The 16,949-nt window shown below is 41.0% G+C and overlaps 3 protein-coding genes across 6 annotated transcripts; 1 reads left to right on the forward strand and 2 right to left on the reverse strand.

The window, feature by feature from the left end:
• Window positions 1-2,151: 2,151 nt before the first annotated feature.
• LOC116203334 (putative disease resistance protein At1g50180) lies at window positions 2,152-6,745 on the reverse strand. Its single transcript, XM_031535025.1, has 5 exons — window positions 5,716-6,745; window positions 3,531-5,501; window positions 3,352-3,392; window positions 3,034-3,225; window positions 2,152-2,908 (listed from the first exon to the last, which is right to left on the reverse strand). The coding sequence occupies exons 1-5, from the start codon at window positions 6,743-6,745 to the stop codon at window positions 2,837-2,839; spliced, it is 3,306 nt and encodes a 1,101-aa protein (XP_031390885.1). The 3' UTR covers window positions 2,152-2,836.
• A 1,011-nt stretch (window positions 6,746-7,756) lies between these two features.
• LOC116202562 lies at window positions 7,757-11,858 on the forward strand. Of its 3 annotated transcripts, none has more exons than XM_031534155.1 (11): window positions 7,757-8,018; window positions 8,139-8,340; window positions 8,423-8,494; window positions 8,721-8,795; window positions 9,212-9,309; window positions 9,487-9,748; window positions 10,052-10,149; window positions 10,269-10,512; window positions 10,613-10,729; window positions 11,208-11,456; window positions 11,543-11,858. In XM_031534155.1, the coding sequence occupies exons 1-11, from the start codon at window positions 7,914-7,916 to the stop codon at window positions 11,665-11,667; spliced, it is 1,647 nt and encodes a 548-aa protein (XP_031390015.1). In that variant the 5' UTR covers window positions 7,757-7,913; the 3' UTR covers window positions 11,668-11,858. The 3 variants fall into 3 exon arrangements, with proteins under 3 accessions (XP_031390015.1, XP_031390016.1, XP_031390017.1); XM_031534156.1 differs by having other exon boundaries at window positions 9,508-9,748; XM_031534157.1 differs by lacking the exon at window positions 8,423-8,494.
• Window positions 11,859-12,616: 758 nt separating this feature from the next.
• On the reverse strand, window positions 12,617-15,418 carry LOC116202938 (protein ABIL2-like). 2 transcript variants are annotated; one of them, XM_031534577.1, is made up of 9 exons: window positions 15,011-15,418; window positions 14,788-14,933; window positions 14,486-14,568; window positions 14,219-14,369; window positions 13,866-13,965; window positions 13,593-13,635; window positions 13,412-13,503; window positions 13,226-13,329; window positions 12,617-13,106 (listed from the first exon to the last, which is right to left on the reverse strand). In XM_031534577.1, the coding sequence occupies exons 2-9, from the start codon at window positions 14,884-14,886 to the stop codon at window positions 12,936-12,938; spliced, it is 843 nt and encodes a 280-aa protein (XP_031390437.1). In that variant the 5' UTR covers window positions 14,887-14,933; window positions 15,011-15,418; the 3' UTR covers window positions 12,617-12,935. The 2 variants fall into 2 exon arrangements, with proteins under 2 accessions (XP_031390437.1, XP_031390436.1); XM_031534576.1 differs by having other exon boundaries at window positions 15,072-15,413.
• Between the last annotated feature and the right edge of the window lie 1,531 nt (window positions 15,419-16,949).

The raw sequence follows: 16,949 nt of genomic DNA on the forward strand, positions 1-16,949 counted from the left end.
ATCAAGGCATATTATGGAGCACCACCAATATATATATTTTTTTCTTTAATTCCAGCAGTTTTTGTAGACTTTTTAATAGCTCGATATACCAAACAATCTTAAAATCATATTTCCCTCTAGCAAGGTCAATCAACTTGATTATATTCATATCTACTTGAAAGTGGAAAGCAAAAGGCCCCAACTTGATAGGATTTCATCCATCGAGTATCTCTTTAATTGGTTTTCAAAGGAGCCAATGACTAAGAGTAAACAAATTAATAACATTCCTTTATGTTTTGTGTTTTCCTATAATGGATCAATTGAGCTCAAGACCTTTTGTTCCTAACCGAACCTTCTAGGAAAACATTGATATGATCAATTTTTGCACAACAATCAAGTTTTCGGACACTTGAGAGATCCCCCTAACCGGGCAGTTTCAAATTAACAGGGGTTAATAAAAGACAATTAAATGGATACGGGCCGGAAGTCCCATCAGTAATTGACAAGTCGCGTGAGACCTCTGTAGAGTGGGTATTAAGTTGCTCGAGGGAAGTAGTTTTATCGTATGGTAAGTTTTGGGAGGTTCTTGGTCTATGCTACGTTAGTCGAAATAGATGTTGCTAAAAGTGTCGCCATTTCACATGTTTGTGAATGAATGATTTAAGTATGTTGGTGTTTCGGTGTAAGAGACATTTGTATATGTGTACTGAAATTATATTGGGGCCGACCCTTCGAATGAGTAATAGGCTTTCAGCTTGTGGAAGTAAAATGCTCCATAAACTTGTATTGAGATGATTATTTCTCTGAAACTTTGCTAAAGGCTCGACCAGAGAATCCAATATTGCAAATCCTATATTGGCGAGTTTATCGTTAATCAGTTACTTCCCTTCAACTTGCAGATATCGAGCCTTTTGGAGCGAGAAAGAGAATAGGATTGATGGATGAAGATTAAATTCTCGAGTTCCTGTCCGGTTGGCATAAAACCGTGCAGCGGCTTCGTTTTTCTTGTAGACTATATGAAAAGCCAAGTTGACAAGTTGTACGGTGTGATTCTACATACATGTACTTTTGTTTCTTAGTGGATCAATCACTTGCTTCATATAATTCTTTTCCCCGTTAGTTCCATGTTGTAAAATCGATCAGGATTGGTAATGAGAACATGAGGAAGTAGCCAACTTGGCAAAGAACCTGTTTGACGTTACTTTAGCTTTAATGTTGTGTTGCCTCCCGTTATTGGCAAGTTACACTGTATAATTCAAGGTTTTTTTTTTTTTTTTTAAAGATTCAATGTCGAGGTGGACTCTGGGTTCTCGCTCATGGGCTGGTGATGGTGTCGGATGTGTGTGCTTCAACCCTCTACCTGATGGTTGACCAAATTTGGTTGTTGATGCCGAGGGAACGGCATGTGGTTCTTCAAAGTAGGTTCCGAAAAAGGCGACTCGTCTACAGATTGGCTTTCAAGTAGAGGGCAGTCATAATCCAGAGGGAAATTTCAGGACATTGTTTCCGGCATGGAGGATATACTGTTGTTGGGATCTATAATTATTTCTCTCGATATTCATAAGCTGAATGATTGCAGCCATTCACTTGATATGAAGTAATCCCCCTCCATGCTAACTTGGTCCTTTTGTCTTGCAGGGGCGGCTCCAGGACAAAAAATAAGAGTAACTCGGCTCATCGAGGTATGTAGTTACACTCCTTGTCTTTCTTCCCCTGCCATATCCTTGCTCTCGACTTACTCGTGAATCTTGTTACATTTAAATAATGCTGTCTCGATTGTTGACTCGACTAAGTCAGATGACGAATCAAAAGACCAGGCAGTGAAGAGAAGGTATCTGATATTCCCCTTACGGCTCTCAGAACATGGAAAACTTTTATCCTGAGAAATTCCTGAACAGGATATTAAACTTTTTCCACAGCAGCACTCCCAAACCAAGCCTCAAGCTCTGAAACCACCGGGGTCACGAGCCTCGGAAACCAGGGAATGCCCCAAGATCCCTAGACAATGCGCATCCGAGCAGCCTGAGGGATGCTTTATTTTTCTTTGAAATTATTTAGCCAATGTATGCTCAAAAGCAAAATGCAGACCGACCACAACTAGTGTAAGGAAGAAACTGCAGATAAATTTTATCCTATGTAAGAATGCATCGTACTTTTGACCTGAATCAATCGTATCACAGTGTATTTTGCTTGGATCTTATTCCATCAAATGACTGTAAAATGAATCATGAGTTTTGAGTCGATGTTAGAAGAGACAAAGGTTCCACCTGGAAGCATCAAAAGTAGAGAGGCCTTTTCGACGCAACAGAGGACAGTTGGCCTTTTATGCAACAAATACAACTCAATTATATGGAAGCACTGAGTACAGTTCATTTTAGTCTTCCACTTGAAAGATCTTCACATGCATGTAATTTATGTTGAACTGGAAAATGAAAGTTGCTAAATCTCCTCTCTTGATTTTCATCAGTCGTCTGCTTGTGCAAGATTTCGGATTCGGAAGGACAGAATGTTGCCCATGGATTCCAAACAAACTCAAAGTGTAGGTATGGCAGGTCCAGGACAGTCCTTCATGCATCAATTTACTGAGGAAGAAAGGAGAATATTTGACTAAAGTACTATATAAATGGCTTACTGCCTAGGGTTGAAGCGTGGAAGAGCTCGAAGTAAGGAGATGAACTGCAGAACTCTGAGAACCGGTAATAGTCTCGCTCGAAATCCTCGTCTGGCCTGCTCTTGCCCCGGAAGACGTGCAACAGCTCCTGTTTCTGGCTCTGGGGCTGGATCTTTTTGTTCTCGGAGGTTGTAGTCATCCGAGTTCAGGCTCTTATGGTGCTCAGTCTCTTCCTTACCAGGCACATCAGCTATCCATCTCTTCACCCTCTTTTCTGTCTGCGTCAACAAGAGGCGGCAGCGAAATAGTCTCGATTGCCTTTCACATTAGGAAATTTTCATTTCGTCAGCTGAGTAGGATCATAGCGAGATAAAACTTTTCCTAGAATGCAGAGGTATGAGTAACTTGGGAATAGAGAAATAACGTATACACAACATATCTACCTCGACAACCAATGCAATAGCTCTGTCTCGCTCTAGGGCTGGATCTTTTTGTTCTCGGGTGTTGAAGTCATCCGAGTTCAGGCTCTTATCATGCTCGGTCTCTTCCTCACCAGGCACATCAGCTTCCATCTCTTCACTCTCTTCTCTGTCTGCGTCAACAAGAGGCGGCATAGGCGCAACAGTCTCGAATGCCTTTTACATTAGGAAATTTATGTTTCGTCAGCTGAATAGGATCATAGTGAGATAAAACTTTTTCCTAGAATGCAGAGGTATGAGTAACTTGAGAATAGAGAAAGAACGTATACACAACATATCTACCTCGACAAGCAATGCTATTTTTCTTCTTCGTGCTGGTGCTACTGCAAGACAAAGAGAACCGGATCAGCATGGAGACGAATTTCAAATTAATGAATTGAAAGTAATAATAATTATCAACATTGATGACTGATCGTCTTTGACGATGAACTGATCTGTTAATGCTCAGCAGTAGTACTTACATTTTGACGTGACCTGTTGCAGGGCGTAGTCAAGCATCCATTCCTCTGCAGACTTTCTTTCTTCTGCCGATGCATCACGCTCTGCCTGTTGCGGGGCGTAGTCAAGTATCCGTTCCTCTGCAGACTTTCTTTCTTCTGCCGATGCATCACGCTCTGCCTGTTGCGGGGCGTAGTCAAGCATCCATTCCTCTGCAGACTTTCTTTCTTCTGCCGATGCATCACGCTCTGCCTGGACTTCTCTTACCACTACCCCGTTGTCTCTGTGGTAAACCCATCTTTTACCTTCTCTCACCACCCGAAACCGCCCTCGGTTGCCTGCTGCTACATAGACAAAGTCAAGCTTCTGCCGGTCAGCGACAAAGCTCAAACCTTCAGGCACTACCCTTCTCATTCTGGCACAGTTGGCAACTCCTAGGTGTGAAAGACAAGCCAAGGCTCCTTCTGCAACCTTCCATCCCTCCAAGCAGCTCAGCTCACTGAGAAGCAGGCTTCTCAGTTGAGGAAAGCCTTGTGAGGAACAGGCCATCTCCTTCACCATAAAGGCATCCTCTAGCAAGTGGAGGACGATCAGATTCTGCAGCTTCTCCAGCTTCGGCATTGGATCCTCCTCGAGCTTGGACTTCTTCAGGATCAACTTCCTGATTCGGTTTGGAAAATGCTTGTCCTCTGGCAACTTCTGAATTGATCCTTGAAGGAAGAGGTTACAAGGATGGCGGTATCCTGATAATTGCCCCAGATTCGGCTCTGGAAATGTCCAGGTGATTTTGAAGGATGTGCATCGGATGCGTTTGAGGGTGATTCCTCCGAGTTTGAGGACTTGCTCCAACCCCTCGGTACCTTCTAGTGGACAAAATGTCAGTCTTCGTAGATTGGTGAGTTTCTCTAGATCTTTAACCTCACACATGGTCGGAGAAAAATTTTTCAAAGTTTCCAGATGCTTCAGACTATGCAGCTGCAACTTCTCCGAGCCCCTTACAGAAAACTGAAGAGGAAGGTAGAGATATTTCAATCTTTTCATCTTCCATAACACATCAGGAACAAGTACAGCTCCGGCTCTGGAAACCCGTAAATCCAGGGTTTCCATGCATTCAAGGTTCCCCAATGACACAGGAAGCTCTTCAACTCTCGTGTTTCTTAAGTTCAAGTACCGTAAATGGACCAGATCTCCAACTGATTTTGGGAGGGCTCCTGCCAGAGAATAGAAACCTTCCAGGTCTAATACTCTGAGAAATTCATAGTTCAAATATAGAGTTTGCATTTGCTCCCAACTTTTCATCCCACATCCTTTAGGATCAAACAAGATAAGAGCTCGGAGATGTGAAGTTTCTCCAAGCTTTGATGTCACCGAAGGCGGATACCCTTCAATACCATCCTCACCGTTCAAGTATATGGATAGCCTTCGAACTTTGAAAGCCGAAGAACTGTCAGTAGTTTCATTGATTTTCTGAAGATTTATGACATCAAGGAAGTTTTCCTCCTTCGCTTTCAAGATGCAGAGATCTCGCATAAGATCGTGAAGGTGGCAGGTCTTGATTTTCCCAGTTGATTTCGATACTCGTGCTTGGACCAATCCTCGATTGACAAGTTCATTTAGGGAGTGCTCTGCAACGTCTTCGATCGTCCTCTCTCCCTTCCCACCGGATGCTGTGGACGGGAAGAAGCCTTCAGCAATCCACATGTGAACGAGCTTCCTAGCAGGAATAGCCACATCTTCTGGGAAATTCGCGAAATAAAGGAAGCATGGTTTCAGATGGTAGGGCAAATCCTCATAGCTCAGCGCCAACACTTTAGATACTTCAATCCGGCCCTTCTGTAGATCTAAGTCTATGTTCCGTTGAACTGTTTCCCACTCACTCAAAGTCTTTTTCTTTGCCAGGACTCCACCAAGGACAATGACAGCCAAGGGTAAACCTCCAGATTGTCTAAGCATATTCTTTCCTAACCGTTCCATTTCCGGGTGAATGGTTGGATCTACAAAGAAGAGGAAAGTCAATTTATTCGATCAAAAGTGACGCTGTCGGTCGTTGGGTATCAGGTCTAAAGTAACTTAATGGATATCAACAACATATGTCTGCCTATTAAAAATGCTGGGATGCGCATCTAGACTGAACAACTGAAGAATAAATGATGTGAGATTTTATTCATGAAGATGGAGTGGTTAGAGAACTATGGTGCATTAGCATACCGGCTCTTCCAGGAAAGGCTTTCCTCATCAGCAACTCCCAGCTCTCCTTTTCAGACAGGTACCGAGGTTCATGGACAAAACAGTGTGGATCTACATACTTTGCTATGGTCTGATTGCGCGTAGTCAACAGGATCTTGCTGCTCGTGTTTTCCATGGGAAATGCACCTTTGAGATTGTCCCAAGCTTCAGTTGTCCAGACATCATCAAGAACCACAAGACATCTCTTCTTTTGCTGGGCTATGTATAAGGTTTTCAGTAGCTCCTGTTCCCTCATCTCTAGAATTTCCTTCCGCTGATCGGGTATGAACTCGATGAGGATCTCCACCAGTATTTCTTTCACCTGGTACTGCTGAGACACACATGTCCAGGCAAAGCAGTCAAAGTTGCGCCTGACCTCTTCGTGAGAGTAAACTTTCTTGGCGAGTGATGTCTTCCCACGACCGCCCATTCCGCAGATGGAAACAACGCGGTGCTGCCTTCCTCTCTTTACCATCTCCCCCACCATATCTTTTATGCTGTCCTCCATCCCGACAAAATCTTCCTCGACATGGGCATGGGATTGGTTTGTCTTCTGTTGCTTCCTATAACAGGATCTCAAGCTCTCGCCTTCTTTTATAGGTCTTATGCCGTATGTCTGCATACTCGCCGTGAGGCTGGAGATCTTAGACTTGATATCCACGATCTCGTTTCCGGCTTTGTGGACGTCCACGCAGACGCACTTCGTCAGATAGCCAGTCAGTAACTTGAGATAGTTGCTGCCAGCCTTCTCCTTATTCAATGTGACTTTAAGGATGTAGGTCTCTGTAACATCCTCCGCATCGTAGGCGATGTCTCTAATCTCGGAGACCCAGTTGTGGATGACCTCGTCCTCATCTTGCCTCCTGTCCGCATCTTTCAGGAAGCACTGGATTCTCTTCAGCTCCTTCTGCATGTCCTTCACCTGGCCTTCCACTTCCCACAAGAACTTAGCCTCTTCAATGAGCAGATCACGAACTCTTTCAACGGCAAAGGACACGATCGACTCCGCCATTGAACACTGGGATGCTCGCCTAGATCCGGAGATTTAGGAACTTATTTGGTTTGACTTGTACAGAAGATGGTATGATCCCAAGTGTATTGGCATTAACAGATTGTTACAAGTCTGTCTGGCAGATGAGAACGAACCTGCGAAGACAAATGCAGGTGGTTGCAAGAATATTTTATGATAGTCATAACTGGTACAGCTAATATATCATCTTTTAATATAGAAACATTTTTAAACAAATACATTTGACCAAACAAAAACAATTGGGTTTAAAAAAGGAGGGAGTAACGTAGTGATGTACACTCTTGTTTATTGACCTGAAGATCGCAAATTCAAAACTTAATGAGACTATCAGTGTCCATTTTATTAATTATTTAATATTCATCTTTTATTATACTAAGTGTTGGGCCTCATTTGTAATTAAAAAAACAAAAATACATTGATGTAATACACCGACAAAATGCATGTATTATACATTCATACATTCATTAATACACCGAAAAACAATTGAGAAGGAAATGGGTTGGTCTATAATACAAAAACAATAAGAACAAAAAGATATATATTTATGTAAGATACATTCATTTTCTTTCTTCTTCTTTTTCGGTGAACAAGATACATTCATTTTAGGCATATCGTATAAATTTTAAAAATTCTATTATACATATACCTAAAATGCATGTATGATCATACATGGATTTACTTGAAAGAGTTCAAGTAATTTACTCATATTCAAGTAAGTTATGTAAAAAAACAAGTATATCACTTGAGATTGAGTAAATTACTGGAAAAAGTACGAGTAATATATATGTATGTATTGTACGCTTATAAAAAAAGAAAATTCTATGTATGGTAGACGAACTCAAAGTTCGATAAAAAAAATCCCATATGCTTTAGTTTAGTTAATTTTTATAACCGGCCCGGGCATCCTTATTTCTAATCTCCGGTTCAGTAGCCGGTCCAGCTGTGAAGGGAACCGCCGTCGTCGGCTTAGGTTCGGAATACATCAACTCGCCCGAATAGAGAACCTCCGTTTCGGTTTCCCGCCATTGACGACGGGGAGAAGCACTGAACATCCTCTATCACTCCTCCTCGATTGACATCTCTTCTTTGAGATACTGACATCGAAGGACGTGAAGAAGCAGAAGAGTTCGCCGGAAGCGCCAGGGATCGGATGGCGGACGTGAAGAGGTGGAGCGTCACCTATACCAAGCACTTGAAGCAGAAGCGCAAAGTCTATCACGATGGCTTCTTAGTTCTCCACTCTTCAGCCCACAAGGTATGTCAATATGTTCTTCTCTTCTGCATTCTTTAGTACACTGAATTTAAGCTGTTGATTCGTCAGTTAGCTTGCTCGCTCGCTCATTCTGCCGTCCAACTCGAGTTCGTTAATCCACAGGTTATGCTCTACGATGAAAGCGAGACGCTGTTGGAATGCAGGATTCTCAAGGACGAAGAGTTCGTCAGATCGGGCGAGTCGTTGACGTTTAATGCTTATCTGATCGATGTTGGCGACCCCGAGGGCGATCTAGAGGCCTCTAAGGATTCCAAAAACAGTTCGATGAGCAGAAATGAAGCCATGAGCCCTCCTGTTTCTGCCGGTATTGGCTCCGCTTTTGTTTTCCTCTGATGTCTAATTGCTTTGAAACATCAAATTGATTCCTTTCAGTTGATCTCCCTTAGGCTGGGTGAGTAAAACTGAGAAGAATAAAGCACAGAATATTAGCCTCAGTCCATCCCGGAAAATCATCAGAGGTTGGCGCAGGATCCTCTTTCATATTATTATGTTTTTGGTTCAAGTGTTGTCATTCTGAATAATAGCATAGAAAGGAAAAGAAATTAAGTGGTTCACACTTACAGTTCCGGGCAGTTAGATTCAAGCTCCGAGTTTGTTTGGCATCAATTTTCCCCAAGGAAATGTATGTCTTCCCTCGGATAAACATAATATACTACTTGATGTTTGCACCTTTGTTTCTTCCAGAGTTCAAGAAGAGGGAATTGCACAAGTATGGCACTCTGCAAAAGAGCACAAATTCAGTAGAACCTAGGGGAACAGGTTAGCCTCCCATCTATTTACTTCTGTTCTAAGTGAACACGGACTCACCATTTATCCTTCTTTTTCTTTTTTTCTGCGGATTTAATTTTGTCCCGAGATTCTCTTTGTCCTGAAGTTTCTGTAATTCCAGAAAGATAGGTTACTCAACATAATCGCATTGAAGTAACTTAAGAGGCCAATAACACAATAACTGAGTCAATTTTGTATTGTTTGATCTTGATATATATAACAGTTTCGCATTCACATGTTCATGATTTGCTGTTATATTAACCACATCCTATATGCAACTCACATCTCCTCTATTTTGAAAACTAGAAAGACACTTGGTTTTGGGGCTTTGGTATCTTTAGTAATCCCGAAGACTTTGCTGTTTTTGTTCCTATCTTTCTTACAATTAATTCTTTCCCTAATGTTAGAGTGGCAAGTCTTATATACAACACAGTTAACTCAAAAGGCTAAGAAGTACCACGACGGCTTCTTGCGTTGCCCAAACACTGGCTCTATGGGTAGGCAGGTTGATCTCTCTCCCTATTATTGGCAAGTAATTTTCTAGTTCTGTTTTCATTATTTTAATTTTGCTCTATATCCAACATGTATTTTAAATTTACTAGTTACTGGTTTCTAAAATTGGCTCATATAAGGAAAAGAATTTATGGTCTTGTCATGATGCATGTAAACTGGGATAGTGCAGACCCTTTTAAATATTTCTCAGGTTATGCTGTACGATGAAAGCTGGAAGCTATTGGAAAGTAGATTTCTGAAGAAGGGTGAAGAAGTAAGGTCTGGCGAGACAATGGAATTCCACGGGCTCTTGGTTGAGGTTGGTGAATGCAAAGGAAACAATAAAACTGTACTAGATATGAATGCTAAAGGAAGTAGCTGCAGTTCTTTCCAGAAATTAGAGGCGCCGAATCAGCGTATCGACATTAATGTGGGTAGAGCAGTAGTAAAAGGTAATTAGCATTCACTTATCTGAAAAAAGGGGCTTAGCGCGAAATGAAGAGTCTAGTTCATTCTCTATCAGTCATTATCCTTTCTATGTTTTTTCTTTGCAACCAAATTATCATATTAGATGGTGCTCCCTCTTGTCCTCTTGTTTCTTTTTTCACAATGCTGTTTAAAAGTTTTCTTCTTTTGCCACTTCACATTTATGATAGTGCAAGTAAGAAATATTTCTGCTGTTTGAAGTGTTGAAGCTTTGAACCTCTCCAATTCACTGCACTTATGTCATGATTCTTTTGATTCTGTTTATGCAGAATGGCAAGTGTTGTACACCACACAAGTAACTCAAAAGGCGAAGAAGTATCATGATGGATACTTACAGCTTGTAACCTGTGGATCCCTAGGGAGACAGGTCAATTCAAAGGATCAGTACATTTTCTTTGACAAACTTTTTTTTTGCTCTTTGTTCATTGTATTGCAGATTTCATGTCTGCTATTTTGTATTTATCTTTCTTGTGGATTTCTACACAGGTCATGTTGTACGATGCTAGCAGGAAACTCTTAGGCAGTAGGTTCCTCAAGAAAGATGAAATAATAGGTTCAGGTTTTTCTGTCACGTTTGATGCTCATCTAGTTGACATCGGGGAACCAGAAGGGCAAGGAGCTGCACCGACAAATTCAAAAGATCAAGGAATCTGTTCTGGTGGCACTGGTGACATAAGGATAGGCCATGGAAACTTAGATTGTACCAAGGTTAACGAGTCAATGAAAAGAGGTTGGTTTACTTTGGTTCATGAACTGGTTGAGATGAGGAAGTCATCTATAGACTAATGTTGCCAATTTTCTGTCCTGAAAATGTTTTGGCATCAAGGCAGTCCATTCTTCAGAGATGACTTGCTCTGGGAGAAGTGCCTGCACAGACAGTGGAAGCTATTTCTCAGAAAAACAGAAGTCAAGCCAAGGAATTTCAAAGGACAAGCCTCTACGTGATGGTCAGTACATACTTTTCAAGTTGCCTACTTACTGCACTCCAATTATGTGGTCTTGGGAGTACTGCCTTTGCAGTGTCCCATTCTCCAGAGAGCTTTCTTCTTTTGCTCTTTCCTTTTCACTGTCCCATCTCATATCGTAACCTGTTACTCCATGGTAGCCATCACTGAGCCCATCTAGTTTGCATGCAAAATTTGTGTCTCTGCAATAGACTTCTATTGCTTAGGTAAATATTAGTAAATGTTTACAACCTGATACCTTGTGCGAAAGTGCGGGAACATCACTGATGAAGATTGCTTTGATGTCCTACTATTTTTTACTAATTGCTCCCTTTCATATTTAACTTATGCTTAGTTATACACCGGAGGAGATATTTGTTGTGAATGACTTATGATGACTACAGGCCTTCATATCCACGACGCCGTCTAGGAGAAGAAACTGAAAATAATTCGACCTAATATCGTATTCAAAACTGTGCAGCTTTAGGAATATTATCGATCCTCCAGAAACCAGCTTATAAAGGGAATGTTGCTGCTGATTATGGGAACAAGTCATTGTTGGTGACATTAGATTCCCCAACCAAGAAGATTGAGGAGTCAGATGCTTGCACTTTTAATTCTTGCAATGATAATGAACTACTGAGTGCATTAGCAACAGAAGCTGGCTCAATTGAACAATCCAACGAGAACCCGAGAATTAAGAGGCCAACCTCCCTTGGGGGTACTACAGGTAAGTCTTTTTATCAATTTCTTGTGCTCAGCATTTTATTTTCTATCTATAAAAATTAAGTTTTCAGCATTTGATGAAAATTTCAGGTGAAAGCGAGAGCAAGGAGAAGAATTTTGCCAGGGGATCTGCCATTGATGAAGGCAAGATTTCAGGAGTTGAGAGTGCATCAAAAGTGGATGAAGAGTGGCCAAGTTTTGATCTCGGATTTTGAGCAGGCAGTGCTGCATTTTAATTACTCGGTAATGTCTTGTAATAATATTGCGTTGATAAAATGAAGGCCGGAGAATCTTACAGCTCATACCAAACACTGTCCAGTATGAGAAACACTTGCACAGTTGCTTGACCCCAGTCATGTACCGCACTTTTGGGTCTTATATCTAAAGTTCTTTTTCTTTTCTTTTATTCTTCGTTGAGAACCAAAAAAAAAAAAAATATATATATATATATATATATATATATCATTTTGATAATTCAAAAACTTTGGTTGCCTTTTCTTTTACTTGTGCAGTATCCCAACATTAGCCTCTCTGAACAGAAATTTTTTTTCTCGAAAGGCAAATGGAGACGGCGTTTTACAATTTGCATTTGATAGAATTTCTAGTGATGCAAGCTAATATTCATGCATTAATTACTTCTATGCTGTTGCAAATGACTTGCATCGGTCGTTTCTCATTTCTCTTGTACCAATTCCAGAATCTCCGTCATCTGTCTCATGCAAAGGCGTACATTCATCTGTAATGGCAGACTAAAAAGTCAAAACTCAAAGCTTCAGTTACCTTATGAACTTAGGACAGTAGTCAATCTGCTTGTCCAAAAGATATGGTAATGCTTTTGAGATAAGGAAAACCTCTGTGGTGTCTACACTTAGATGCTGTGGGAAATGCTCGTGTTCTGGCACCTTTTCTGAGTCCTTTCCGGTTTAGTTTTAATGGATTGGGGGGGGGGGGGGGGGGGGGGGGGGGGGGGGGGGGGGGCGCGGTGCCATTTGTTCCAAATTGGGTTTTGTAAATTCGCCATTAATTTCGAATGTGATTCTGGCGTCTGGACCAGGGCTGACCGTTCGGCACTTTCCAGGGAAGAAATTGTTAATTACCAAATTGATGCAGATCTTTCACTTCACGTGCCTTTGGAGAAAGTTCTGCAAATATACTATCAGCACAGAGCATTCAATATCATTTGGTACATGCATCTCATTTGTTTTACGAACTTTTCTAGATCAAAAAGCATACGCCTCAAAAAATGTCGCAGCACGTATATAAAATCATATGCGCCGCATGTACCGGGGCAAAGTAGATGGAGGAGAAACAGCGACCAAAAAGAAGTAGAATCAACAAATTGGAATCGACCTTCAAAACTTTGATTTCAAGAAAAGATGAACTAAATTGAAGTCTTGGACACTCTGTAATGGAGGGCAAAGAGGAAAGGAAGCGAATGTCTTCCGTCTTCCCATTCCAAGATCTCATTGCCTGCAACATCAATTCAGTTCTCATCCAAGTACTTGTATAACGATCCACCCTTTTTGGGCTTCCGCATGTTAAGCAAGGCCCTGAACATCCTCTTGTTCTTGCTGGCATATAACTCGAGGTCGTTGGCCCTGTCCCTATCAGCTCGAGCGCTTGGCGAAGCTGATCTTCGAGGCTCTGATGGATACTATAAGTGCAAGAAAGCGAGTCTTGTTAAGATCTTGACTTCTTGTTGACAAACCGAAAAAGATTACTAACATCAGTCACGTTTATGTCTTTTCTAATGAAAGACAGTACTATCCTTACCCGCCTTTTGGTGTTTGAACTTGAAGGAGTTGGAGAGCTTGACCTACTAGCAAGAGATCCGGAGCGCATTAACTGAAACCGAAATGGGGAGGTTGCTCGTTTATCTGATACAGGAGTATCAGATTAGTATCCTTCCTACAACTACAACCTCAAGTTGATCAAAATCTCTGATCTCCTCTTACAAACCTGATCTTTTATGTGGCGAAGCTTCCGTAAATGAGAAAGTCACTTCAACCGGTGAGGACTCCGGAACATGTGCTGTGGGAGGCTGCCCTCTTCTGCATCAAAGTTCCAGTAGTAGCTATTGATGTTCCAGATACAATGCCAGCGCCAGAGAATTAAATTGAGAAATTATTACAAGATTTACCTGATAAATGATGTAGGAGGCTCTTTGCTCATTTCACGAAGATCTGCAGCAAAACATTATTCTTCATGAATGAACTAATGCTCCCACTGGACCAAAGTTTTAATTCGAACAGGCTGTATATAATTGTATACTGAGTTTATTGCTTGTAATGTGAACTTTGAAATGCCACTGCTTTTTGTTGGTTCTGAAACCGAGACAGAAGTCGAAGACGATGAAAGCATGATATTTTGAACTAGGGAGTCGGAGATGGGAAAACAGCATAAAATAACTTACCTGGTAAGACATAGTGGGTATGGTGATTGTGAGTTTTATGCAACAATGACTGCTGAGAAAGGCCTCCGTGATTTATGAATTGTTGGCATGCTTGAAGTCTCTGAAACGCCAAAAGAAGAATGAAAATCTGCACTTACATAGCTCTGAGTTTTTTTCGTGCTTCACGAATATAGAGGGCCTCCTTCGGTTTCGAGTTTTTCATTTCCATTTTCTACTGAAACGGGGTGGAGAAAAAGTTCAGTGAAGAAGCAAATTTGCTACACCGTCCTGTTGTATTATTTTACATACACGAGCATAGTACATAGTCCACCAGACTGTAGATCCAATAATGGGAAATTCAAGCGAAAGGACACCTGCTCGAAGCAAGAGAATGGGAGCTCAATCGTCGAGAGTTCATCAGACTTTTCATTCAAGAGGCAGTTAACCTTGTACGACATTGAGCCCAAGTGGTCCACCGTGTTAACCAATGCTTTCAGAGCATAGTCTTTCAGGGATGACATCACCCTGCAAATATCATTTGTTGGGAAATATTGGAAAGAGTAACCGAAATGGGAACAGGTAAATATAAGATCACTTGGGTACATTTGGAACGAGAGGAAAAGCCGAAGAAAGAGACTTGCATTTGCGTCTGGTCATGTTTGCTGTAAGATGATTCAAAATATTCTGCAGCTGAATACAACTGCTGCTTTAGACTCTTCAGGTCCTGAAATCAATGGAACCAATCACAACTCAGAATTGAGGAGGAGAATATCTCCTGTTGAACTTTCAGTATTTCCCGTGTTTACGGTCCGGATATTGTCATCCACCGTTACAGAAACACTCAGTGGAACCTTACTACTGACAAAGGCAAGACATCATGAAACGTCTTTCTTGGAGTGCAAAACGGAGATCCCTATTCAAAACAGAAATGATGGTACAGTACCTTCAAGCGATCCGAGAACTGCAGGGTCTGCTGCATCGAGAATTCGTCATAGCTAGAAGCCCGATGCGAGACGGGAATCGGAGAAGCGGCAGTCTTCATGATGAAAGCTGATGCTGTGAGAATGAGAAATGAAACTCACCTGTCACCTGTTACATTTAACAAACACACACCAAATCATGCATGGAAACACCGAGCTTTCTTTTGGCTTTCCTCTTTCAGCTACCTTTACATCCGTTTTCAGCAACAGGGTGACTGTATGCGGAAAAGCCGAAGCAACCACGTACCTCCGCTTTCACTTCATCTGCAACTAATGTTTCAGTGGGTCTTCTGTACTTTTTGCAGTTGAAACGAAGACAGGACGCCTGATTAGTTGATTCTGGTGAAGGCAGTGAGTGAAGCTGTTGCTTAAAGCGCTCAGATATATTGTCCACACGGGAAGATTGAGAAAAAAAATTACAGGAAAAAATTGGCTCCAACAACCTATCAACTTAAATTTTAAGTTTACTATTCATTTCAAACGGGGGAGAGAGAGAGTAATTATTGAGGACATCATGAACCCAAACAAACGCGGACAGGACAATTATTGGAAGTGTTTGATTTTCTGGGGGAAGGAGTCATGGCATTAATCTCTTAAACAAATTCAAAGAACAGAAGAAAACTACCAAACTGAATATTGCAACTGACAGTACTACTGGGCTCCAATAATTTGTTGCAAAATTGACCCCACAAATAGGAAAAAAGAAAATTAGTAGTTTCCCAATTTTAATTTTGCACCAAGAAATACGGTAATAATCACGAGATATAAAACACCTGGCAAGCGTCTCTGCAAGTGAGCAAATTTTATCTAAAAATGCGTGAGATCAAAACTCACTCTAAGTATTCCATAAATAAAAATAAATTCAGTTCAGATAATTTCAGTTAATAAATAAATTGAGAATTTTTCGTGATTAAAAAAAAAAAGGGAACTGCTACACTCACTATTAGATGATGGTTTTCTGGGTAATTCTTGTCAACCAGTCAGGACCCACTAATTAAAGCAGCGACAAGATCAATTCTTGGTTACATCAGAACCAATCTACTTCCTTGCCTGGTGGGACATAATTGCGTGCAGCTTAAGGCAGACACTCCTCTAGTAAATTGTCTTCACTAACAATTATGGGATAGACGGGACGCGCGAGATCTTTTACCGTATTATTTAGATGTTAATAAGGACTCTTACGAATCAGATATTTAAAACTTTCGGCGCTTAAGCAATATTCCTGAAGTTTTACGGTCGTAATTCACCCTCTACATCTTCGGAAACAGACCGACCAATGATGCAGCGGTAGTGTTGATGTTCACAAGAGCTGGTGGCATCACCCTATCCTGCATTCCTATGGACAGAAAGTAAGTTGCTTGCCTCTAACATCTACCCTATCCTGCAAGAATCCCGATTACTTGAAACTAGTACTTATAGATGCTATAATACATATATGCATACACGAACATCTTGACCGATACCCGATATAATTAATTATGTCGATACCATTAGGGGTCGTCAAGGTCTCATGTAGGTCCATCTTGAAAAATTGGAAAGGTAGCTTTCGATGTCGATCCTACAATTTTTCTATGCACTAAAAACAAGAGAAGGATTTGTTTGGCCTCAGAAAAGGGCGAATCCATGAAAGTGTTGCGACCAAACCTAAAGCCAAAAGATTTCATTGTTGGATGCATTGTTGACTTCAATTGTTAGCAACTTTATTAGCTTATCAACTATGGCCTTTTTCGATCGAGTAGGGGGACATGGCCGACACCTATTGATAAATGGAAACAAAATTGGGACTTGTGGAGCAGATGTCCCGACGGGGAATTGTGAGCCCACTAAACTTATTTTTTTAAAAAAATAATAATAATAATAATAATAAATTTTGTGAATATACAAGCAAGATATAGTTGACAAATTACATTACCAATTCAATGAGCAAATTACCTACCATGAATGCATTCGAAGCACTTTGTGGTTAGAGTATGTGGAATCCCGACCAGCTATAAGTCTCAATTAATAAACTCATGATTCTTTAAAAAATAAATAACAACACAAAATAAATTTATATAATACTTATCCACGAAGAATTAATAATGGAAGAAAAAGGGGGGTTGGGATGACATAGTGGTTGGGAATT

The sequence above is a fragment of the Punica granatum genome, chromosome 4 (assembly GCF_007655135.1).
Source record: "Punica granatum isolate Tunisia-2019 chromosome 4, ASM765513v2, whole genome shotgun sequence".
Lineage (NCBI taxonomy): Eukaryota > Viridiplantae > Streptophyta > Magnoliopsida > Myrtales > Lythraceae > Punica > Punica granatum.